At 42.5% G+C, this 24,846-nt stretch overlaps 2 protein-coding genes and 1 long non-coding RNA gene across 8 annotated transcripts in view; 2 read left to right on the top strand and 1 right to left on the bottom strand.

Annotated features, from left to right (window-relative positions):
* The first annotated feature begins 2,362 nt into the window (after positions 1 to 2,362).
* On the top strand, positions 2,363 to 9,926 carry zgc:153372 (arsenite methyltransferase). The gene is made up of 11 exons (XM_014162695.2): positions 2,363 to 2,509; positions 3,917 to 4,062; positions 5,984 to 6,114; positions 6,472 to 6,622; positions 6,854 to 6,990; positions 7,133 to 7,202; positions 7,361 to 7,442; positions 7,667 to 7,798; positions 7,964 to 8,106; positions 8,888 to 8,971; positions 9,165 to 9,926. The coding sequence occupies exons 2-11, from the start codon at positions 4,033 to 4,035 to the stop codon at positions 9,264 to 9,266; spliced, it is 1,062 nt and encodes a 353-aa protein (XP_014018170.1). The 5' UTR covers positions 2,363 to 2,509; positions 3,917 to 4,032; the 3' UTR covers positions 9,267 to 9,926.
* A 1-nt stretch (position 9,927) lies between these two features.
* On the bottom strand, positions 9,928 to 12,528 carry LOC106581029 (uncharacterized). The gene is made up of 2 exons (XR_001323012.2): positions 12,469 to 12,528; positions 9,928 to 10,670 (listed from the first exon to the last, which is right to left on the bottom strand). It is a non-coding gene; the product is annotated as an uncharacterized lncRNA (long non-coding RNA).
* The window catches only part of LOC106581027 (BCAS3 microtubule associated cell migration factor), a 338,435-nt gene continuing 325,698 nt past the window's right edge, over positions 12,110 to 24,846 (top strand). For 2 of the 6 annotated variants that reach the window (XM_045703733.1, XM_045703732.1), the window contains exons 1-6: positions 12,114 to 12,704; positions 15,490 to 15,580; positions 17,457 to 17,511; positions 17,759 to 17,834; positions 19,309 to 19,415; positions 24,466 to 24,547. In XM_045703733.1, the coding sequence (XP_045559689.1) occupies positions 15,510 to 15,580; positions 17,457 to 17,511; positions 17,759 to 17,834; positions 19,309 to 19,415; positions 24,466 to 24,547 (391 nt within the window). In that variant the 5' untranslated portion in view covers positions 12,114 to 12,704; positions 15,490 to 15,509. Of the gene's footprint in view, positions 12,705 to 15,489; positions 15,581 to 17,456; positions 17,512 to 17,758; positions 17,835 to 19,308; positions 19,416 to 24,465; positions 24,548 to 24,846 lie in introns of all 6 variants that reach the window. The other 4 variants (XM_045703734.1, XM_045703735.1, XM_045703731.1 and 1 more) reach the window with 4 other exon arrangements.

Genomic DNA, 24,846 nt, shown 5'->3' with positions numbered 1-24,846 from the left:
ACTCCACATTTGGGGGGCCACAAGGGGGTCCAAAATTGTTGTCACAGGGGAACTGACCCCCCCAGAACCGCTAGCTACCTAACGTTAGCTGGCTACTTATACATCAAACTTGCCAGTATATTAACTATAGGCTATCTAACTAACGTTAACTACCCAACGTTTATTGACTTGATTATTCCCGTCATTTTTAGCTTAACTACATGGTATAGTCATTTTGCGTTCTCAATGGACATTCGAGTGCTTTCGTAAATTCTATGGCCATCTATTCCGATTTCAGAGCACTCTCGTCTGAGTGTACCAAAGCGCAGAATAATGTATTTAGAGCGATTAAAATGCTCAGTGGTCTCATTTGTATCTGAAAGTAGCTAGCAAACTAGCCAACGTTAGCTTACATTTACATTTTAGTCATTTAGCAGACGCTCTTATCCAGAGCGACTTACAGTAGTGAATACATACATTTCATTTTCATTTCATGCATTTTTATTTTTTTGTACTGGCCCCCCGTGGGAATCGAACCCACAACCCTGGCATTGCACACACCATGCTCTACCAACTGAGCCACAGGGAAGGCTGTGGATGTCCTTTGGGTGGTAGACCATTCTTGATACACATGGGAAACTGTTGAGCGGGGAAACCCAGCAGCGTTGCAGTTCTTGACACAAATCGGTACTACCATACCCCGTTCAAAGGCTCTTAAATCTTTTGTCTTGCCCATTCACCCTCTGAATGGCACACATACACAATTCATGTTTCAATTGTCTCAAAGCTTAAAAAGCCTTCTTTAACCTGTCTCTTCATCTACACTGATTGAAGTGGATTTAACAAGCACCATTAATAAGGGATCATAGCTTTCACCTGGTCAGTCTGTCATAGAAAGAGCAGCTGTTCTTTTGTATAGTCAGTGTACATTTTCAGGTATGAGTTTCCATGGTTAAGGCTGGGCAGCACCTCCTACTGGACATTTGATTCATCTACAGCTATGCCTTTGTCTCCCATCCAGGGTTTTAACCAAGTCCAGCTTAACTTTAATATTTGTCACTGACTATTACCAATGTTCTATTGTGAGAATGATTATTGAGCGAGCCATTCCAAAGGGTAGGTTTAACAGAGCAAATTAAATGTAACTATACTTTCTAAGTTATGTATCATCAATTATACTATTTATACCTATATTTCCCTCCCCCTTCTCATCCCCCTCCTTCTCCTGCTCCTCCCTCCACCCCTTCCTGTTCCTCCCTTCTCCTCCCCTCCACCTCCTGCTCCTCCCTCCACCCCTTCCTGTTCCTACCTTCTCCTCCTCCTCCTCCCCTCCACCTCCTGCTCCTCCCTCCACCCCAGCCTGCTCCTCTCTGCGCCTGCTCCCCCCCCCCATCCTCCACCCCCTCAGAAAGCTTACCTTACATGTCTCTCGTATGTGTTTTATATTTCTGTCTAAAGATTACCCACCCATATAAGTCAGATATTACAACAATCTTCTATTAATGTTGTATGTGTATTTGTTGCCAAGTTCCAGGTAGAAGATAATCATCTTGTTAGATTCTTCGATATCTTTTCCATATGGGACAATGTCTCTCGTATGTTTTTTAAAGATAACTGAACTAAATGACTACCACCCCGTAGCACTCCTGTCATCATGAAGTGCTTTGAGAGACTAGTCAAGGATCATATCACCTCCACCTTACAGGCCACCCTAGACCCATTTCAGTTTGCATACCGCCCCAACAGGTCCACAGACAATGCAATCGCCATCCCACTGCACACTGCCCTATCCCATCTGGACAAGAGGAATACCTATGGTGAGCGAAAAAAGTATTTGAGCTTTGGTGTTTGACTGCCGTTGTAAGGTCAGAACGCTCAAATCAACCCTACTCCTTAGTCCGAGCAAGAGTGTCAACTTTGAATTTACGAGCGCACTCTGGCACTCCAGGTTGAATTTAAGAACACACCTGAATTCGTAAAATGTCTAACTAGTCATTTGTAATGCTAGCTAGCAAGAGGTTGCATAGCAACAGCATCAACTTCCGGTAGACAGACGAAGAGCTAGTATGCTCAGTAAATGTAAAAACAAAAAGCAATACGCACCATAAAACTTATTGACAAACTGAAAATATATCCCCATATGTAATACCCCTGTGTGTTAGGTTTATGTACTCTTGTTTGTATATTTCTGTTTTTGTTGTGTTTATAATAAAAGTTTAAAATACATTATATATATATATATATATAGCTCAACTGAAAGGATACTGTTCGTTTACAATATACTAAAATTAACTAATAGTATATAGTATGTTAGTATGGGTATTCGAACACAGTTGATGTTTGGGTTTCAAAGTGGAGACTGGAGGCGGACGTCACGCTCCAAAGAAATCGAGGAATCCTGGAGAAAGAGAGCGCGCTTGTTTGAAATGGAAAAGCGTCGTGGTAGCTATTGATAAAGAAGAACATGAAGACGAAGCTGCGGCTTTACAAGTGGGATGCATTGTTGAGCGCTAACGTTACATCACGAGAGGTTTGTGCTGATTGTACGGAGATTGTGACAGCCGGTTAAATGGCGTCCCTTGACAAGGCAAGAACAAAGATGTGCGTCAGGAGAAGTGCAGCATTATCATAAGGAGAGTTATACTGGGAATACGAAGGAGGAATGGTGAAGTTCTCGGAGCGTGAGGCTAGCACGGAGGGCCAGGATAAAGATGAATCTGTGACAGTAGGAGTGAAGTTTTTGGGAAAAGTGGGCCCTTGCTTTTGGCTGATCCATTTGAGGATTCAGGGTGGGTGAAAATATAGTTGGGTGCTGTGGAATAGGTGAGGGGAACCAGAAGTGGTCTTGTGATAATTATGTGTTTCTGCTGGTCAGAGGGAGCAGGCGTTCCCGAGTTGTGCAGCAGTAAGGCACTACAGTCCATGGTTCTAATCCAGACTGTATCACATCCGGCCGTGATTGGGAGTCCGATAGGGTGGGGCACAATTGGGCCAGCGTCGTCCAAGTTTGGCCGGGGTTTGTAAATAAGAATTTGTTCTTAACTGACTTGCCTAGTTAAATAAAAATAAACGAATGGGGGCAAGAGATGTGAATTGTTTTGCTCTCAAGAAAAGGGTGCCATTGAAAGGAGTGATTACTGGAGTAGGGGTAAATGTGATAGCTGATCAACTGAAGGGGAAGGTTCCCGGTGTTTGTGATGCTCGTCGTTTGGTACGACGCAGACAGGGTAGCGTGGGCGGAGAAACAGAAGAGTTATTGTCTGTTCTCTTGACTTTTGATGTTGAGTCTTTGCCCAACAAAGTGATGTTAGGATATATAAATTATCCTGTACAAGCTTTTGTGCTGACGGCATTACGTTGTTACGGGTGTCAAGCTTATGGGCATGTGGCAACATTGTGTAGGAGGAAGGTTCCTAGGTGTGCAGAAGGGCATGAGACAAAGGAATGTGTAGCATTGGGGGAAGTAGTGGTATGTGTTAATTGTAGGGGTTCCCATGGGGCTGGGGATCAGAAATGTCCCGTGCGAGAAAGGCAGATTGAGGTTTCCAGGGTAAGTGTAGTGCAGTTTTCATATGCTGAGGCAGTGAAGAAAGTAGTGGAAGATGGGTCAAGGGAGAGGGACCCTGAGAGGAGTGGTGTGAATAGTAGATATGTACCAGTACAGAGGGATAAACCAACAAGTGATATATGTTTCAGTAAGATTGGATTTTAGAATTTATAGTAATGCTTATCAACTGTACTGCAGAGTTACAAGGTGTGTTTAAATGGTGATGTCCCATCGTTTCAGGTTGTCGTCATGAGGTAGGACTAAATACATTTAAATAGTGGAGTATGGTATTCATTATTATTTATTGTGAGTGTAGTGTTAGATGGTAGGGTATTGTTTGTTGTTGAAAAAATAAATATATAAGCAAAGTATAAGGAAGTTATACTCCAGTCTAGTAGGTGGCGGTAATGCAACATGTATTGGATGCCAACCGCCGTTAAACCTCGAAGAAGAAGGATTACAAAGTTCATCCTGAGTCTGCCGCTAAACAAAAATTATTTGTCAACATGTCAACACAAGTCCATGACAATGTCAAGGTAGGTTTGTTTTAAGATTACAACCAATCATGTAGCTACACTCATTATTAAAGGTAGCTAGAGAAAGACGTTGTTTTGATCTCCTAGAGTACCTCACCATGGTACCTACCCTCAGCCTAGGTATGTGTAATAAGTGTTGCACCTTGTTCCCTGCATCGATCTTTCAACACAACACCGCGCAACATGCCGTCGCCACTGTCTTGCAGTAATTGTTCTTCACATTTTGAAAAGAAAGCAAAAGGGTTCAAAAGATTACGTATTTTAGCGCTAACAGATGAGAGGACAGCTAGAGTACTTTCCCCGGACGTTACCCCACCACTACTGTCCGCATTAAAATTAATCACCGTTAACATGGTCAAATCAGGCTTCAAATAACCATTTCCTCCGTGACTCCTCCGGTCATTATGTCAACAAAATAAGTGCATGACAATGTCACGGTAGGTTTATCCTTACGAAAAAAAAAGATGCCGTCACAGTGCAGTAACTAGTATACTGTTGTATAGGTGTCGTTAAAGTGCAGTATGCTGCAAATACTGCGTCCAAATAACTTTTTTTAGCTACAGTAATTTATTCAGCAATTACTGCGTCCAAAATACCACAGTTGACTGCAGTTTCAAAACTGAAATCTTTTTTGTAAGGATATCATCATATTTGCTATCAGAATAATGGTTAGGGCAGGCAACCCTTTTCCTGGTGTACTGCAGGATTTGGGTCCAACTTGGCACCACACCTGCCCGGCTGAGCTAATTGATCAGTTCATTGATTGCCTAAATTCAACACACCTGGTCTTCCAGGTCAGTTAAATAAAAAAAGATGACGTGTCTGAGGCACTCCAGGACCAGGGTTGCCTACCTCTGGGTTAGGGGGTTGGCTTGACAGTCCCTGGATACGGGTTCCTATTCGCAACAATATCATATCACGTTGCCTGGGGAGCAGACAGGTGAATTTAGAAATTGGAAACCTAGTCCACATTGTTGGGCGACTTCTCTGAAACAGATAAAGCCTAGTCCTGAACTAAAAACCAAACTAAATATCGAAAGTGATTTTTAGTCCATGACTAGGTTTAATCTGTGTCCAGAGACTGCCCCCATATTCAGCTAGACAAGGGCTTGATTTATTTTTATTTATTTAACCTTTATATATCCAGGTTAGTCTCATTGAGATAAAATCTATTTTTCAAGAGAGACTTTGTTCAATCAAGACACCAGCGGAGGGAACAATGTTTGGGACAAATAACAGACATACTGTAACATGTCTGTACAGTATGTTTTTGACGTAAACACAAATACATTTCAATTACAGAAACATACAAATGTCATAAAAATCTATCATGTACCATCGCATCAAGTCCTAATGACAATCACATTCCTCAGTAACATGTGAGTCAACAAAAGTTTTAAACTCCTCCAAGGAAACAAGATTCTGGGGTCTCAAGCTGGTCTGGAGAGAATTCCAAGACCACGGAGCTGATTAGCTAAAACACTTTTTGACATGATCTGTTCTGATTTTAGGAACCCGTTACAACTAAGTAGGAGTGAGACCATATCTGGTATTTATTTTCAGACCTTATTAAAGAAGAACAAAAATACTGTCAGTTTTACCAAAATTGCCTTAGATAATAATTCATATAGTATAGCAATGTTTAAGCCTATGTAGAGTCAACGAAGACTAGCCAACAGTGTGTCAGATGCTTTTGGTTGGTAATAAATCTAAGAGCTGCATGATACATGGAATCAAGTACCTTCAGGGTAGTGCTTGAAGTCTGCATATAAATTACATCAAGGCATGTCCAATTGAATGAGTGTGCTTGTTCTAGATCAGTGGAACAGGTGTTGTGGACACCTAAGGACTGAGAGGTTTGGGAAACACTGGTACCAAGTATTTTAATAGTGACATTTATATATTTTGATCTCTTCCTCAGCAATATTATGGTTCTCGCCTGGAGTCCACCTGTGATCTGCAGACTAGTGTTGCCTGCTCTCTACTCTGCAGGCCAATGCCCAAGAGTGCTATAGAGGCTCTCAATCTCGTTCACCCTGAAGTAACCAAACGGTATGATGATGAAAATGAACCAGTTAATTCAGGACTGCTTCTGTTGATGTATCTATTTGTGTAATGATACAGAAGTAGAATACATACATTTCCAACCAATATACATGAATAAAGACTAATATTGCAGTAAATGTGAAACTGGTTAGGACACACACTCTTTGTTCCAGATTTAGCAGACACTCTTATCCAAAGCGACTTAGTTAGTGCATTCATCTTAAGATAGCTAGGTGAGACAACAACATATCACAGTCATAGTAAGTACATTTTTCCTCAATAAAGTAGCTATCAGCAAAGTCAGTGCTAGCAAAAGGGAAAAGTGTTCGTTCACGAAAGGCTATATATGTCATTTTGTTCTAGGTTCTTTGGCTGTGGTCTTCCTGTTCCAGAGAAACTTCAGGGCTGCAAAATCTTGGACCTGGGCAGCGGTTCTGGCAGAGACTGCTATGTCCTCAGTAAACTGGTTGGCGAGACTGGCCATGTCACAGGCATTGATATGACTGAGGAACTGGTATGTATAGCACCTAGACCTATATATTCACTCACCCTACATCTTCAGTAATCTAACAATCATTCTATTACATTGGTGTGTGATACTCTGCTTTCTGCTGTGGTAGTGTGTGGCTCAGTTGGTAGAGCATGGTCCTTGCAATGGCAGCATCATGGATTAAATTCACGCTGGGGTCATCAATACAAAAATGAAAGTGTAAAATCGGCTACTAAATGTATTTTTTGTGCTCAGATTCTAGTGTCCCGTAAATACATCCCATACCACCAGGAGAAGTTTGGCTTTGAGAAACCCAACACCACCTTCCTCCAGGGGTATATGGAGAAGCTAACTGCAGCTGGCGTTGAGAATGACTCTATGGATATCATAGTGTATGTTGAGGAACAATCATGTTAATTTACTATCAAAACAATGAGTCCTTCTTTCTCTTTTGATCGTTTATCTGTTTTACTGTGTCACGATCTGTTGGGAAAGTGAATAAAATCCCCTTCTTTTATCTACTGTTTCTTCCAGGTCAAACTGTGTCATCTGTTTATGCCCTGATAAGAAAACGGTTCTACGTGAAGCCTATAAGGTCCTCAAGGTAAGTCGTCCACCACACTGCCTGTTATCATTACATAACATGATTATTAAAAAGAGTATCCCTGGGCTTTATAAAATATAGATGGCAGTGACTGTGTCTCATGAAAAGTACTCCTTTCTTTGCCTGTGTCTCTCTCCCATCTCTCCTGTGTGATATAGGAGGGTGGTGAATTGTACTACAGTGACATGTATGCCAGCAATGTTGTTCCAGACCACTTAAAAGAAGATTCAGTTCTGTGGAGTAAGTGATCAAGTTGCACCTTCCTAGCAGACAAAGAATGTTTGGTAATGCATATTCTGCTTCTGTAGAAAAGCCTATCTCTTATCTTAAATATTTTTCCGTTTGTCTCATTGGTGACATCTCAATATACCCATAAGTGGTTTCGCTTGACCCGAGTGTGCCGTGCAAATTGTAGAACTGCACTTCACACTGATGATGTTCTCTTTTCTTTTGTTTTGTGATAGGTGAGGGAATGGGCGGTTCCCTCTATTGGCGTGACTTTATCTCATTGGTCCAGGAGGTGGGCTTCAGCACGCCACACCTCATCTCAGCCAGTCACATTGAGGTCCACAACTGCGAGCTCAAAAAGAAAGCAGGTATATGCATCTCCATGACTGTCTAAGGCTGCTTACTGTAGGATGGAAAAAGTATGCAGTTCTTACGCTAACCTAACTAATAGCACATTTATTAATGTGGTCTAGAAGCATTTAATATAAAAAATGTAAGCCTAGTCAGTCACTTCCATTTCCAATGTGTTGCAGGTGATATTAGCTATGCATCTGGAACTTACCGGCTCTTCAAGTTGCCCAAAAAGCTTGAGATGTCAAGTGCAATAGTGACCTACAAGGGGACAGTGCCTGACTACCCGTGTCAGCTGGAGTTTGACTCCTCCCACTGCTTCAAGGTATGTTGGTGCAAACACAGCAGGGCTCTCCAAACCTGTTCCTGGAGAACTACCGTCCTGTAGTTTTCACTCCAACCTCAATCTCGCTCACCTGATTCTAATAATTAGCATTAGTTACAACAGGGGTTGGAGTGAACCTACAGGAGGGTAGCTCTCTAGGAGCAGGGTTGGAGTGGACCTACAGGAGGGTAGCTCTCTAGGAGCAGGGTTGGAGTGGACCTACAGGAGGGTAGCTCTCTAGGAGCAGGGTTGGAGTGAACCTACAGGAGGGTAGCTCTCTAGGAGCAGGGTTGGAGTGAACCTACAGGAGGGTAGCTCTCTAGGAGCAGGGTTGGAGTGAACCTACAGGAGGGTAGCTCTCTAGGAGCAGGGTTGGAGTGAACCTACAGGAGAGTAGCTCTCTAGGAGCAGGGTTGGAGTGAACCTACAGGAGGGTAGCTCTCTAGGAGCAGGGTTGCGGTGAACCTACAGGAGGGTAGCTCTCTAGGAGCAGGGTTGGAGAGCCCTGAAACACAGCATAATAGGACTACCCTCACCTAAGCAATTTTCATAAAGGCAGCATTCTGTTTATGTAGCAAGGTCATGTTGTTCCCTTATTTTATGAACAATTGTTTTACTTGTGTATGCATACTGATACAGTAGTTGGTATGGACCACTGATGCACACACCTTTTATACATACAAATGGATTCCACACTACATTAGGTCAATGCACAAACTGTGTAGGTTGTCTAGTATGTTAAGTGGATTTATAATAATCCCTGTGATGTTGTGCTGTGCAGAAGGACGTGGCGCTGCAGGTGGATGGGGAGATGGCTGCTATCCTTCAGTGCTCTCGCTTCTCCCCGGACTTCTGCATTCAGAAGGTAGGTACCACTTTACAAAGGTAACACCTTATAGCTCTGTAATAGCCATGTAATTACAATAGTAACATGGTACCCAAAAGCAATCAGGGACTATTATTATTTTTATTATTATTATAGGAAATAAAGCTACTCCGCAAATACCTCAACTGGCGATTACTGGTGATCATTTGAATCCTGAACTGTCCCTTTTCAGTACGGCCACCTCAGCCCATTTCTGCTGGCCGATAAGCTGGGCTCCTCGGTGAAGCAGTGCTCCAAAACAGGCAAAGCCGCAGGAGGCTGTGGGGAGACCTAACTAACTACACCTGGATGACATCATATCCATGAAGGACCCTGCTCAGTGACAGGGTGTATGCCCCAATAGCCTCTCCTTCCTCCTGAAGTGTGCACTCATTCATTACTTCCCACAAATCTAAAATCATTGGATTGTTGTTGGCCTGGGCTATTGGGAGTTTCCACCATATTTCTTATACCAGTCATTTCATAACAGTGAAGGGAAGTGAACAAGTGCACTTGAAGGAGAGGTTATTTGGATCACCCAATGTGACAGAAAAGACGTCCATTTTGATGTCCGTACCAATGTAGCACAAATTATATAAAAAGGATGTAGTGTTTCTTTTCAGACTGAAAAGCCTACTGTGCCTTGAAATACTATATTTTTCCTCCCATGTCCAGCTCATAGATTTAAATGGTAATGGTTATTTTATTATGTGACATTTGGAGCATTACCTGGATAATACATGAGACTGTGGCCTATATACTAACTTGTTTACACACTGATGTGGACGCCTAAGGACCGCCCAGCCATTCAATGTAAAAATGACATTTGTAAAAAAAAAAAGACTTGTCTTGTTAAATTCTCAAATTACATACACACAGGCTGAAGGTCCCACCAGCCCATACACATAGATCACTTGACAGACACATAAAAGAGAAGATAAATAATTCAACAAAACTGCCAGTTTCAGATATTTATTTGAATCTAGGAGTATTCTGTGTGGTGGGGATTTTGGGCCTGGCTAATGTGACCCACATTACTTAAAACGAGGTCAAATCATGACATCAGTGATCTTCAGGTCGGAGTCCTAGAAAGATGTTGAGTGTCCGACTTGGAATTCCGAGTTGGATGACCGTTCCGAGTTCCCAGTTGTCTTGAAAGCTCGGAAGTCAGAGATTTCCTAGTTCGCAGTTGTTTTGAATGCAGCAGTAGCCAGACTAGCAGGGCTTCCACTACTTACCACAGCCATGATTAGTCATGATTATATTATATTTTAGATTAGTTTAATAGTCACATGTACAGGGTTGCAGATGTAATTACAGGGTACAGTGAAATGGGGAGAAGATAGCTGATTTAGTGGTGGCTATTCAGCAGCCTGAAGGTCTGGGGGTAGAAGCTATTGGCCAGTCTTACAGTTTTTGCCATGATGCTCATATTCTGCCCTCGTCTGAGTGATGGAGACAGGGAGAACAGGCCATAGCTCGGGTGGCTGGGGTCCCTGAGGATCTTCTTGGCCTTCCTGCAACACTTGGTGTAGGTGTCCTGGAGGGCAGGCTGAGTGTACCACCCACTGTAGCGCCTTGTGTTCCCTGGTGGTGGAGTTGCAGCCAGACAGTTTGCTCTCAATGGTGCTCCTGTAGAACACTGTGAGGGCCCTCGGGACATGCTGAATTTCTTCAGCATCCTGAGATTAAATGGTCGCTGTCGTAAAAATGTATGAAAACTAAAATTAGCTTTTTGGTTTTAAGGTTAGGGTTAGTCAACGTTAGCAGTGTGGTTAAGGTTATGTTTAAAATCTTGGCAACCAGGAAATGGCAGAGCGATTTCTGCAAAGTGCATCTTTATGTGTTTCCCTTAAAGGCTTACCTTAATGAATAATGTTACCTTACCTAAGGGAATTGTTTAAGGGTGTTGCATATAGTCCCTCAAACATTTCCTTAAATAAGGTAATCATTTAAGGGTTAAGGTTAGAGTAGTGCACAAGTTGTCATATGCTGAGGCAGTGAAGAAAGTAGAGGAAGATGGGTCAAGGGGGAGGGATCCTGAGAGGAGTGGTGTGAATAGTAGATCTGTACCAGTACAGAGGGATAGGCCAACAAGTGATATGTGTTTCAGTAAGATTGGATTTTTAGCATTTATAGTAATGGTTATCAACTGTACTGCAGGGATGGATGTAAGTCGCAGAAAATGTAAATTGTGTTGGCAGCTGCAGATAAGTATTTGGGTGTGTGAGATTTGACATCAGAAGAGTTACAGGGTGTGTTTAAGTGGTGATGTCCCATCCTTTCAGGTTGTTGGCATGAGGTAGGACTAAATAGTGCAGTAGGGTGGTGTTATTTTAATTTTATTTGTGAGTAGTGTTAGATGGTAGGGAATTTGTTTATTTATTATTTCAAGCAAAGTATAAGGGAGTTGTACTCCACTCTAGTAGGTGGCGGTAATGCAACATATTGGATGCCAACCGCCGTTAAACCTCATCGAAGAAGCACTCTTATCGAATATTAAAAAATGGATTACAATAATGAGATGTATCCAAACTTAAGGAAAGCTTTGACTATGTACAGACTCAGTGACCATAGCCTTGCTATTGCGAAAGGCCGTGGGGTACACAGACCTGGCTCTCAAGAGAAGACAGGCTATGTGCACACTGCCCACAAAATGAGGTGGAAACTGAGCTGCACTTCCTAACCTCCTGCAAAATGTATGACCATATTATAGACACAAATTTCCCTCAGATTACACAGATCCACAAAGAATTTGAAAACATACCCGATTTTGATAAACTCCCATATATACTGGGTGAAATACCACAGTGTGCCATCACAGCAGCAAGATTTGTGACCTGTTGCTGCAAGATACGGGCAACTAGTGAAGAACAAACACCATTGTAAATACAACCCATATTTATGTAAATTTATGTTCCCTTTTGTACTTTCACTATTTGCACATGTTACAACACTGTATAAATACATAATATGACATTTGAAATGTCTTTATTATTTTGGAACTTCTGTGAGTACAATGTTTACTGATTGTTTATTTCACTTTTGTTTATTATCTACTTCACTTGCTTTGGCAATGTTAACGTGTTTCCAATGCCAATAAAGCCCTTGATTGAATTGTATCAACCAATCCAAAGAAAGGATAGCCGGGAGCTAGACATGCCGCTTTGTGGACAACGACTCCCATTGTTAGGGCGGAGAGACATGTATCTTCTCAGTATATCCATAATCTTTGATTAAATTTAAGGAAACTGGAATTAGAAGCTAAAAAAATTAAATATGTTTCATGCAACTGGGCCCAGAGTTCTCGCTGAAACTGCCTCAGACACATGCGAAGCAGTATCACGCGAGAACTCGATGTAAACAAACAAATCTGTGTGGTTCGAAATCGGGCTTTGTGTCATGGTGAGCACGTTCACGACAGAATCATTGTCTGTTGTTTTGACTCATGCAAATAAAATGTAGCTGTTGATCAAATATAGCAATTTCATAATCACCCCCAAAATAATCTGCGCGGATTCCTCAATATTATCCTGGGACGACAGGGTATTATTATTCACTCTGATTGGTCGAGGACCTACAACACCCGCCTCTGTCGTACACTGATTGGCTTGGTGAACGCAGCGAGGATGCTACCATTGGTCTCTTTAACTCTTCCACGTCTTTCCTACTGTTTTATGGCAATTGTTTAGGAGATTCGTTGAACTAACAAGCTAGCTAGACAACACACTAGGTACGTATTGAATAACATATACATTAGTTGGTTAAACTTCGCGAATGATGTTTAATAAATAGGTGTAGCTACTGGTGTTTGATTAAAAAAAACTTGTCTGGTGGTGGTTAGCTAGCTAGCTGCTGCTGTCATAGAAAGAATAGGACTGGAGACTAACGCTTGGTCTTGATATCTAAGTTAGCAACATTTGTCAAACAATTTTGACTTTTTAATATCAGCAGCTATTTATCTTGTTAGCTAACTAAGTCATCTTCAGTTTGATATGCGGCTGACCAGCTAGTTGGAGGAACCAACTTGAGTTAGATAGAGTAGCTAGCTAGCCAGTTAGCTGTCAGTGTTACCAAATGTTGCAATCATTGTTAAGGCTAACAGTAGTTCGTGTATGTGTACCTAATCATATAATTGTTAGTTACTTCAACCCAAGTTTCTAGATCCATTTGTAGTTAAACTTATAAAAAAAGTAAGATGGCTCTAGTTAGTATGTTAGCTACTAGGGGAGAGTGGAGTAAGTTGCGCCAAAGGGGTATATTGAGCCACCCTTCTAGGAAACCATACACAACATGTATAATTTGACCACATATTTAGGAAGAGATCATAATTTCATGTAGTCTGAAGGAAGAAACCACATTTTCACCAAATCAAATTCATTTATTGTTAGAGGTTTCATAATGCTTGTATCTTAACCAAAACAGATCATTTAAAGATTGTTCTATACATCATTTGGGGTCCTACACCTAGCATGAAAGTGCATCCTTGTTGCTGTGTGGGCTAATTTATTACAAATGTTTGTCTTGGGGTAAGTTCAACCAATGGCAAGTTGAACAAATTGAAGTGTTTCTTCCCAGGTGTAATGTAAGGCTGGGATATGAGGTAAAAACGGGGCCTGCCTATGTTTAAAGTGTTTTAGAAATGTACAGTGTTTGTTAGGTGTTAAGCCTGTGTTAAAAAATGCTTAAAAATAAGACAAAAAGTAATTGTGTTTGGGAAATAAAAAATAGACATGGTTTTAAAAAGGTAGTCTTAATATTTCATTCAGTACAGAAATGTGTAGGCGTCTTAACTTACCCTGTCCTGTAGCACAACTTACCCCATACCCAAGGTAAATTGTGCCAAGAGACCACTTTTTTTGGACTAGCTATATTTTCAAAACTAATGTTTACTTGAATTCTGATTATTTCCAGGGATACACAATATCCTGAAATATATGTAACCTAGATATCTTTGTTAGATATAATACTATATTTCCCTTGATGGAGTGACGCTTAATGTAAAAAAAAATCATTTTACCCCACTCACCCCTACTGGATAACTTTAGTACAAGTCCATTCACAGTCTGACAGCTGGTTAACAACACTTCTGAATGAAAGAAAGGAAAGAAAACAGTTAGCCACTATATTTACACATAACAGTAAATAGAAACACAAACACATTACCTGGAAGACAGTCACCTTTGAATGGCACAGTTTCAAATTAGACACAAAAAGGAGATAATTGTAGTCGCATAACAATGTTCCAGACTTGGTGCATTGGTACTGCTTGCCTTGTGGTAGCAGAACAATCTATGACTTGGGTGGCTGGAGTATTTGACATTTTTTGGGGGGGCCTTCATCTGACGCCGCATGGTTTAGTGGTCCTGGATGGCAGGGAGCTCGGCCCCACTGATTTACTTGGCTGTACACACTACCCTCTAGCACCTTGTGGTCAGATGCCAAGCTGTTTCCATACTAAGTGGTGATGCAGCCAGTCAGGATGCTCTCAATGGTGCAGCTGTTGAACTTTTTGAGCATCTGAGGGCTCATGCCAAATCTTTTCAGCCTCCTGAAGGGGAAGCGGTATTGTCATGACCTCTTCACAGCTGTGTTGGTTTGTGGACCATGATAGATCTTTAGTGATGTGTACACCGAGGAACTTGAAGCTCTCGACCCGCTCCACTACAGCCCCGTTGATGTGAATGTAGTCCGCGATCAGCTCCTTTGTCTTGCTGATGTTAAGGGAGAGGTTGTCGTACTGGCACCACACTGCCCGGTTTCTGACCTCCACCCTATAGGCTGTCTCATCGTTGTCGGTGATCAGGCCTACCACCGTTGTGTCATCTGCAAAATTAACGACGGTGTTGGAGTCGTGCGTGGCCACGCAGTCGTGGGTGAACAGGGAGTACACACACACAATACAGAAGGGGACTAAGCACACCCCCATGAGGGGCCCCCGTGTTGAGGGTCAGCATGGCGGATGTGTTGTTGCCTACCCTCACAAACTGGAGGTGGCCCGTCAGCAAGTCCAGGATCCAGTTGCAGAGGGAGGTGTTCAGTCCCAGCGACCTTAGCTTAGTGATGAGCTTTGAGGGCACTATGATGTTGAACGCTGAGCTGTAGACAATTAACAGCATTCTCATTCTTTGTTGCTTTAATAACTTTCAGATAATTTCATGTAGCAAAGGTAATCAAGCTCAGATTGATATGTGATACAGGAAATGTATTGAAAATAAAAAACAGACTTACATCCTAGTTATTGAATGTAATGATTTGGCCCTAATCATGGTTATATTAGGCAGGTTTGTTGGGGCGTGGTTTATTGTGTTGACTATCAGGTGTACCGTTAGGCCTACATTTTGTAGTACAAAATGTTCTATTAGTACAACCAGAAGTGGTAGGAATCTGTTCAAGATCTTTCGTGACCATTCTACACCCTATATGAAAGTCTACTAGTCTCGACCTTTATGGAGACAGAGACATAAATTAAACCTAGCTATTACCGAATTGTAATAGTCATGTTCTTTCCTCTGTAGGATAAAGACTTGGAGACAGAATGGCATCAGAATCTCCGCGCAGACCAAGCCGCTGTGCTGGAGGGGTTGTGGTGCGAGCACAAGCTGCCACGTAAGGACACACACACACAAGTTTCTCCTTTCAAAGAAATGACATTGCCTAACAGCTAATCCCATGATGGTTGTTATTGACCATCAGTTTCAGACATATGCTTCAGTGCTATGGATCAATATGATCTGGTTCAATATACACTGCTCAAAAAAATAAAGGGAACACTTAAACAACACAATGTAACTCCAAGTCAGTCACACTTCTGTGAAATCAAACTGTCCACTTAGGAAGCAACACTGATTGACAATACATTTCACATGCTGTTGTGCAAATGGGATAGACAACAGGTGGAAATTATAGGCAATTAGCAAGACACCCCCAATAAAGGAGTGGTTCGGCAGGTGGTGACCACAGACCACTTCTCAGTTCTTATGCTTCCTGGCTGTTTTGGTCACTTTTGAATGCTGGCGGTGCTTTCACTCTAGTGGTAGCATGAGACGGAGTCTACAACCCACACAAGTGGCTCAGGTAGTGCAGCTCATCCAGGATGGCACATCAATGCGAGCTGTGGCAAGAAGGTTTTCTGTGTCTGTCAGCGTAGTGTCCAGAGCATGGAGGCGCTACCAGGAGACAGGCCAGTACATCAGGAGACGTGGAGGAGGCCGTAGGAGGGCAACAACCCAGCACCAGGACCGCTACCTCCGCCTTTGTGCAAGGAGGAGCAGGAGGAGCACTGCCAGAGCCCTGCAAAATGACCTCCAGCAGACCACAAATGTGCATGTGTCTGCTCAAACGGTCATAAACACACTCCATAATGGTGGTATGAGGACCCCACGTCCACAGGTGGGGGTTGTGCTTACAGCCCAACACCGTGCAGGACGTTTGGCATTTGCCAGAGAACACCAAGATTGGCAAATTCGCCACTGGTGCCCTGTGCTCTTCACAGATGAAGCAGGTTCACACTGAGCACATGTGACAGACGTGACAGAGTCTGGAGACGCCGTGGAGAACGTTCTGCTGCCTGCAACATCCTCCAGCATGACCGGTTTGGCGGTGGGTCAGTCATGGTGTGGGGTGGCATTTCTTTGGGGGGCCACACAGCCCTCCATGTGCTCGCCAGAGGTAGCCTGACTGCCATTAGGTGCCGAGATGAGATCCTTAGACCCCTTGTGAGACCATATGCTGGTGCGGTTGGCCCTGGGTTCCTCCTAATGCAAGACAATGCTAGACCTCATGTGGCTGGAGTGTGTCAGCAGTTCCTGCAAGAGGAAGACATTGATGCTATGGACTGGCCCGCCCATTCCCCAGACCTGAATCCAATTGAGCACATCTGGGACATCATGTCTCGCTCCATCCACCAACGCCACGTTGCACCACAGACTGTCCAGGAGTTGGTAGATGCTTTAGTCCAGGTCTGGGAGGAGATCCCTCAGGAGACCATCCGCCACCTCATCAGGAGCATGCCCAGGCGTAGGGAGGTCATACAGGCATGTGGAGGCCACACACACTACTGAGCCTCATTTTGACTTGTTTTAAGGACATTACATCAAAGTTGGATCAGCCTGTAGTGTGGTTTTCCACTTTAATTTTGAGTGTGACTCCAAATCTAGACCTCCATGGGTTGATAAATTGGATTTCCATTGATTATTTTTGTGTGATTTTGTCAGCACATTCAACTATGTAAAGAAAAAAGTATTTAATAAGATTATTTCATTAATTCAGATCTAGGATGTGTTATTTTAGTGTTCCCTTTATTTTTTTGAGCAGTATATTTCCTTGGCCACTTTGAGGTGGAGAGTGCATAACAGAAAGTGTTAACTACAACCAATTTAGCTGAATTAAGTGCAAAGACAATACTTATACCTATGCATACACTACAAATATTCTACTCATAGGTATACACATTCAACAAGGTAACGCTCTTGTGTTATTACAGTGAGCAGTCGTATATGGAGAGTGTTGTGACCTTCCTCCAAGATGTGGTCCCTCAGGTAAGACTGTTTCCATTGATTGTCGTCTTTTCTACAGTAACAGAAATGTGTATTACATGTTACCCTTATTCAGATTGACTAGCTTACTCAGGCTGTCAATGGTGTTTTTATAGGTATAGAATTAACTGAATCACAAATTATCCTATTAAAGTTTTAATAGGTCATTCTATGACATTAACAGATTGCAGTAATTTAATCTGATAAATTGTTGTCCTCATCTCCTACTTGTCTTTTGTTCAAATTCAAGGCATACAGTGGCGCACCCCCAAGTGATGAAAAAGAGAAAATAGTTTGGGTCAGATTTGAGAAAGCTGACATCAATGGTAAGTCCAAGAACCGTTTCAAAGCTTCCCCCCTTGACTGTGTTGTGTTCAACCTTGGAGGGCATACACATTTTGATAACAAGTGATAACTTGCTTCATATTATCTGGTATTTTAAATCCACAGATTAGATTAAACCATATATTAACAGGTTTGTGAATATTATGAGTTTACTGAAATATGCTGGTAAGTGGCCTCTTGTTAGAATTTCTGGGTAGAAAACTGTTTAAATGTGACACATGAATAGGTCCTTTGGCAGGCGTTGTTTGCGAACCATTTGATGGTTCATTTCTTGTAAGGACTTTGACTGACAGGTCTGATGTATCTCAATGGCACGTGTGTGTGTGTGTGTGTGTGTGTGTGTGTGTGTGTGTGTGCCAGATCTCTCCCTCAATCTGACAGCAGCTGTGTTGATTAGACAGAGTTTTGTCTGTGTTTATAAAACATTCTACCACTTTAATGTTATTTACGCAAACCTTTTGAAGAGGACTTCTATTTGGTGTTCAATTTAGAGCTTCACTGTTCCAGCCCTGCTTCTTTGCATGCTCAATGTAAAGCAAATTGTTCCATACGGAAGCAATGGTTCATATACATTAAGAATGGCTGGAGTTGACACGCATTCAAAGTAGCTAGAGTTAAACATTTATTCAAAAGAATGAGCTGGAACACTTAAACCCCAACCATTCTTCTATAAAATGAAACGGTTTAGTAAAAGGTTTTTGAAATCGACAAAGACAAGGATGAATCATTTTAGACAACAGCAACAAACCAAGCAGTCAAATGTGTTGTATAGACTGATTATACACTGAGTGTACAAAACATTAAGAACACCTGGTCTTTCCAAGACACAGACTGACCAGGTGAATCCAGGTGAAAGCTATGATCCCTTTTTGATGTCACTTGTTAAATCCACTTCAATCAGTGTAGATGAAGGGGAGGAGACGGGTTAAAGAAGGATTTTTATTGAGACATGGATTGTGTATGTGTTCCATTCAGAGGTGGAATGGGCAAGACAGAAGATTTAAGTGCCTTTGAATGGGGTATGGTAGAAGTGCTACGCTGCTGGGTTTTTCACACTCAACAGTTTCCCGTGTGTATCAAGAATGGTCCACCACCTAAAGGACATCCAGCCAACTTGACACACCTGTGGGCAGCATTGGAGTCAACATGGGAAGGTGTTACTGATGTTTGGTATACTCAGTTTATGTTTGCATATGTTTATGGGGAGACCTACAAGACACAGGCACATACAACAGTTGTCTGGGATGGAGCCCGCTACAGAAATACACTGGTTCTGATTAGACCCCCCCCGGTCTCCACTTGTTTTGCCATAATATGGTAAATATCCATGTCAGGCAGTTCTAGTTTGATAGTCAATTCATCAAATGAATTGAAATCAAAATAAGTTTGAATAAGTCTATAGAGTTTACTGAATATAAATGTATGTGTTTCTTTGTGTTTTCCTGTGTCCATCAGATACGTCCCGCTCCCCAGAGTTCCTGGAGATGCACAGTGGCAGCAGTGACCCTCCCCTCTGCCTCATGATTGGTTACGCAGACGGGATGCAGATCTGGAGCATATCCGTGAGTAAAGACCAACTGTAGCACAACCAGTGTTTTTGTTGTTACTGTGCTGTTGTTGGTGTTGAAGCTTGCGATTTGGGGTTTCAGGCTGGGTTTCTGAATAAGCACTTTGTGACATCAGCTGATGTAAAAAGGGCTTTATAAATACATTTTGAATAGAAAGATGTTGACAACAACAGACGTGAGTGGTGCTGCGGTCTAAGACACTGCATCTCAGTGCTTGAGGCGTCACTACAGACACCCTGGTTCGAATCCAGGCTGTATCACAATCAGCCCGTGATTGGGAGTCCAATAGGGCGGCACACAATTGGCCCAGCGTCGTCCGGTGTAGGCCATCACTGTAAATAAGAATTTGTTCTTAACTGACTTGCCTAGTTAAATAAAGGTAAAAACCCCAGACATTATTGTATCTCATTTGCCGTACCCCTTGTCCCCCACTAGATGTCAGGATAGACCAGGGTGTTAAGTTATTTTCTTTTTAAAATGCTCCAGTCAATTACAAGTCTTGACAACTTTTGCACCAACAGTCTCTCTAGGATCTGTGTTGTGGTTGTTAACATATGAAAAACAGATCTTTGTGTTTTTGGGGTTGAAATATTTAATTTAAAATATAGAGCTGTTTACATTTGATGAGCAGGTTGGGTGGGTCACACAAGACACTACTCTCTCCAGGTCCCATAATTACAGGAACCATAGCACCTATTGTGCACTCCGGCTGGGAATTGCAAGGGACCTCACGATACAATATTATCACAATACTTAGGTGCCGATACGATATGTTGCGATTCTTTTTGTGTTCGATACTGTGATTTTATTGCAATTCAATGTTCCAAACAAATTGCACACCATATGTCTGCTGCAGAGGGACAAGTTTTTATTAGTCATGGAAATAAAAGTGCTGAAAAAAATTGTTCCCTGTTTAAAAAGAAGATGGAGAACAAACTTTGAAAGAAAATACTGGCGTTTTGGTACAGCCAACTAAGACAAATAATATTGCGATATTGTCAAAATGATACAATATATTGTCAAAAATAATATCCTGATGTGTAACTGTAACTGGTTTTATTTTACCCATCACTGTTGTGCACCCACATTGAGCAGATTTGAACAATAGAGAGACATGTACAGGCCTCCACAATGTGAGGAGAATCATGGAGGTGAGAGAAGGGCCACTCATTTCCTCCTCTCCTCGTCTGTCACTGAGGAGGTAGACTTAGCCAACAAGATGGAGGACTTTTGATATTCTTTTAAGGTGGTTTGTGTTGATGTGACTGGTATCATCCAAGGGTCAAATATTTAAGGAGGAATATGGAGTGAAATAAAGTAAGAAACCACTTATGGAAAAACCTAAGAGTGGAAATAGCATTAACATTTTTCCTGTACTTTTCTTTTTACCCAGATTTGTATTCTTTGAGTTAATTTCAAAGCCCTATGAGGAGGAAATGTAAAGGCTATTTGAAAGAGCTGTTCTTTTGACTCAACCATTTTTCAACCACAGTAAAGTCGTTTCCAGGATTATCTGAAAATAATAACTGAGATTCTCTAGTAAAATCATTAGAGGATTTTGTCAGCTCTACAACTTAACAAATAACCTGCAACTCCGCAAAGGCCTCTATTTAGGACTATCAGGTTTCACGTGCAAGCTGTCACAGAAACATGCTAACTTAACATACATCCTGTGAGATCTAAACAGCCTAAGTCCTTAATCAGTCCATTCTAAACATCCACAGGCCACCAGGGAAACGACACACTTTTCCCCTCCACACACTGACACTGGGGGCTGACTGACACACACACACACTGGTGGGATGTGACTATGAACAACGTCTCTGTTGTTAGCGCACCTCTTCTCTCTTAAAGAAGAGAGGAACTATATGCAGCTAGCTACAGATGTGCAACACTAGCCAGCCTACATAATACCATCCAGAATAAACGAGGAGAGAAGGGCCATAGCCAGCCAGCTACAGATGTGCTGCTGCACTACATATAGAGTATTCTAGTACCATCCCGAGTTGGGTACAGTATAGTTCCGTTTCAATACCAGTCGACCAAGAAGTGGAATTGGAATTGGTCCCAACTGGGCGATACACTCGATACTGTTGCGGTGTTGCTCCTCTTTATCTCACACTCTTACACCTCTTGTAGTTTTTCTGTGGTTTTGGCATGTTTCCAGGACGTGTTTTTTCACTGGGTTCATATTAACTTATGATAGCACCTCGGTCTCGAACCCTGAGTAGCTGTGAAGTTTTTTTGACAGTCGCTAAGCCTACACCCTCTGTAATGGCACTGACTGCATGGAGAGACACACATACACACTCCTCATCAGACGCCCGACAGAGTGTGTATGTGCATATCAACCGTCCGTGTGTGTGTGCATTACTGTCCCCTCAGACAGCGAGGGATCTTTGACTGGATAGGTGTCGCCTGCCCTGTCCCAGACAGATGAGGCCCATACTACCGTGGGCAAGTTGTTGGCCTGAAGAGGTGTTGGGGGAAATGACCAGTTTTGAAAAGAGGTGTCTGTGTGGGCGCTGTTATTATTAAAGTACAGTCCCAGATAGGGACAATATCAGCCTGTCTTCATGTGCTTCCAAGAGGGAGAAAAGTTATCACCGCTGGTCTACCGTCTGCTTTGTAGCTCAACAGTGAAAATGGCCCCCGCTTGTGTCCTTAGTACCAAGTGTTATGTGTCTCTCATGGTGGAAAGTAACATTGAAATCCGCTGTTGTTTTAGGATCCCCAAAAGCACTTCATTTTGTTGAACATTATTCATTGATCATATTCATCCACCATCAATATGCCCTTGTCGTGTGTCCTGTCTGAATGCACGTCTGTCTGAATGCACGTCTGTCTGAATGCACGTCTGTCTGAATGCACGTCTGTCTGAATGCACGTCTGTCTGTCTACAACAGAGGGGTAATACAGAGATTAAAACACGGTGTAAAACACTAGTTTCCCCAAAAAACATACCACCCAGACCCAAAAATGAAATTAATAAAAATTATGATAATAAATAAAAATAGACACACACACACAGAAGGAAGCAATTTGGCATATTGCTGCTGTGTAGACAGGCGGCTAATGTAATGGCAGAAAGCAGAGACGGATGTTGTTGATGCCTGGCTGGCTGTCTTGTCACACAGAGCCATGTAAGGCAAGGATGAGCTGTGGGGTAATGCACAATGCCCACCGTATTGTCATTATCCTAACCCCCCGGCCCCCCCACCACACACAATCCAGCAAAATCCATTATTCTCCAACTCCATTTGCCGTAGGAATCCCACCCATCCTCCCACCATAGTCCCACTTATTCCCTCTCTCTGTGCTCCTTTAACCTGCTAGTGGTTTATGATGCTCTAGTTTAATGCCACTGGACCGAGCTGTACTTTTAATAAAAACAATGGCCCGATCCACCACTTTGAAAAGAGGCGACTAATTGCGCAAAAGAGCGTTCATCCTCGGATGTGCTTATCTACTTAAGACACGTGGATTATGGCGACAGTAATGTGATAATGCACGTTTTGCTGTAATTTAACACAAAAAAAATCACAAAAGTGGAGCTTAGAGCTTAAAACAATGCACCATTACAGGCGTGAGAGCCACCACGGACCATGCAAGGGTTCTGACCTGACTACCCAAGCCTCTCTCTGGGGCCTAATGCAGGCGATGACCTAGCATCTCTACAGCCTCGAACAGGGACACAGCTACCACTTTAATTCCATTAACAGTTCTCATTGTATCTGATAGAACAGTAAAGACAGGAAGCAACCTACAATAACCTCTGATCTATTGGTGACCTCTAGCTATAGATACTGTAGCTTCTCAGAATGACAGGGGATATAGGCCTACACAGTACACGCTGGGTGAACAACAGGTGTGGCGGACATTTTCAACATGTCAATGTGGGAACACTATTTCCTCAACACTATCCAGCTGCTAACCTGTTATTCTTTACTTCAGATACTGTATGTAGGCTATGTTTAATCTCAGTTCTGTTCAAAGCATTTTAAAAGTATTTTTGGCATCAGTCATCATAGCGCTTTTGAAACCAATTAGCTGAGTTGTCTGGTTATCAGACTGTTGGTCTTGCCAGCCAGACGACACCGCAGCCCGCTCTGTCCCATTGGCTCAGTCACAGAAAGAAAGAGTAGGCCGCTCGTTTGCATCGGAATGCTTTGGGGACCTTTGTTGGTAGCTTTTACTCTACAGTTTGGTTGGCACTTCAACCACCAGCCCCTCCTCCACTCCCTTTAGTGCTCCCCTTCCTCTCCCTCTAGGTCACCCCTCCCAATCTCCCTCTAGGGCCCCCTTCCTCCTTGACAAGCCCCTTTCCACGCAGTTGGAATAGATGTTTTTTTGTTTTTTTCCCAGTGTGAACAAATCTCTCTTTGTTCCAGCTAGGGGCCCCCACATTGTCTTTTGACTTTGCCCTGCTGCCGACATCTTAGCCCTTTAGCCTCCATCCAAACCAGAGCTTTAAGTTTGTGGTTGTGTAGTGTTGATAATTCTATCATTACGCTGAGGCTTAATCAGAAGTATGGCCGTATTGATTATCGGAGCAGCCTCGTAAAGAACTAGTTGTCACCCCACCGAACTTATGGCGTTTTATCATCAGAAATAACAACTCCAGCCCTGTTGACTATGGCAAACTGTTAACTGTTTTATATGAAGTGTTTACCCTAGCATTGTATAGGTGGGCTTGCCCCCCTGCCTAGCTCTATTCCCTCTGTTCAGCTGGTGTTTGCTTGGCCAAGTGTTTTTGACAGAACTACACCGCAACAACCGTAAAACAACAATGTCCTCTTTTAGATACATTAGTTAAATTTCCTTTATATAAGACATCAGAGTAAATGAGAGTGGTCTTAGACTGCGCGCTCATTGTATGCATTTATGTCAGAAGGATGGAGAAAGAAAGCTGTCCAGCCACTGTAAAATAGTCTCAAATCGTTTGACTTTTCACTGGTGACACTTCTTTTGACTTGTTACATTTACTTGTTGTTACATTGTTGTTGAACTTGCTCTACTCTCTTTTTTCCACTCTCTGTTGTAGCTGGGTGGGGAGGCCCAGGAGCTTTTCTCTGTGCGCCACGGACCTGTGAGAGCTGCCCACATCCTGCCAGCGCCCCATATCAGTGAGTATCTGTCTACCTGCCTACCTCTGCCATCTTTCACCTCTGTCATCTTTTACGTCTACCCTAACGTTTCCCAGTCTTGTATTTTTGTCGTTCTACTTGTTCACATCAGACCGTCTTTGAGTGTGATGCACATTGTAAGCGAGATGCTTTCGTTCTAGAAATCAGTAGAAAAGCTTGGCTGTTTTCAGCTTGTCATGCCACATGAACCTCCTCTCTGCCCACTTCAGTCAATATTTATCCACCCAATCTGCAAAGTGGAAGAAAAAAGCTCTGCTGTTAAATGTATGCGTTTTGAA

This window comes from Salmo salar, chromosome ssa20 (assembly GCF_905237065.1).
Source record: "Salmo salar chromosome ssa20, Ssal_v3.1, whole genome shotgun sequence".
Classification (NCBI taxonomy): domain Eukaryota; kingdom Metazoa; phylum Chordata; class Actinopteri; order Salmoniformes; family Salmonidae; genus Salmo; species Salmo salar.
The sequence above is the reverse complement of the archived record's forward strand: the minus strand, read 5'-3'. Positions and strand labels throughout refer to the sequence as shown.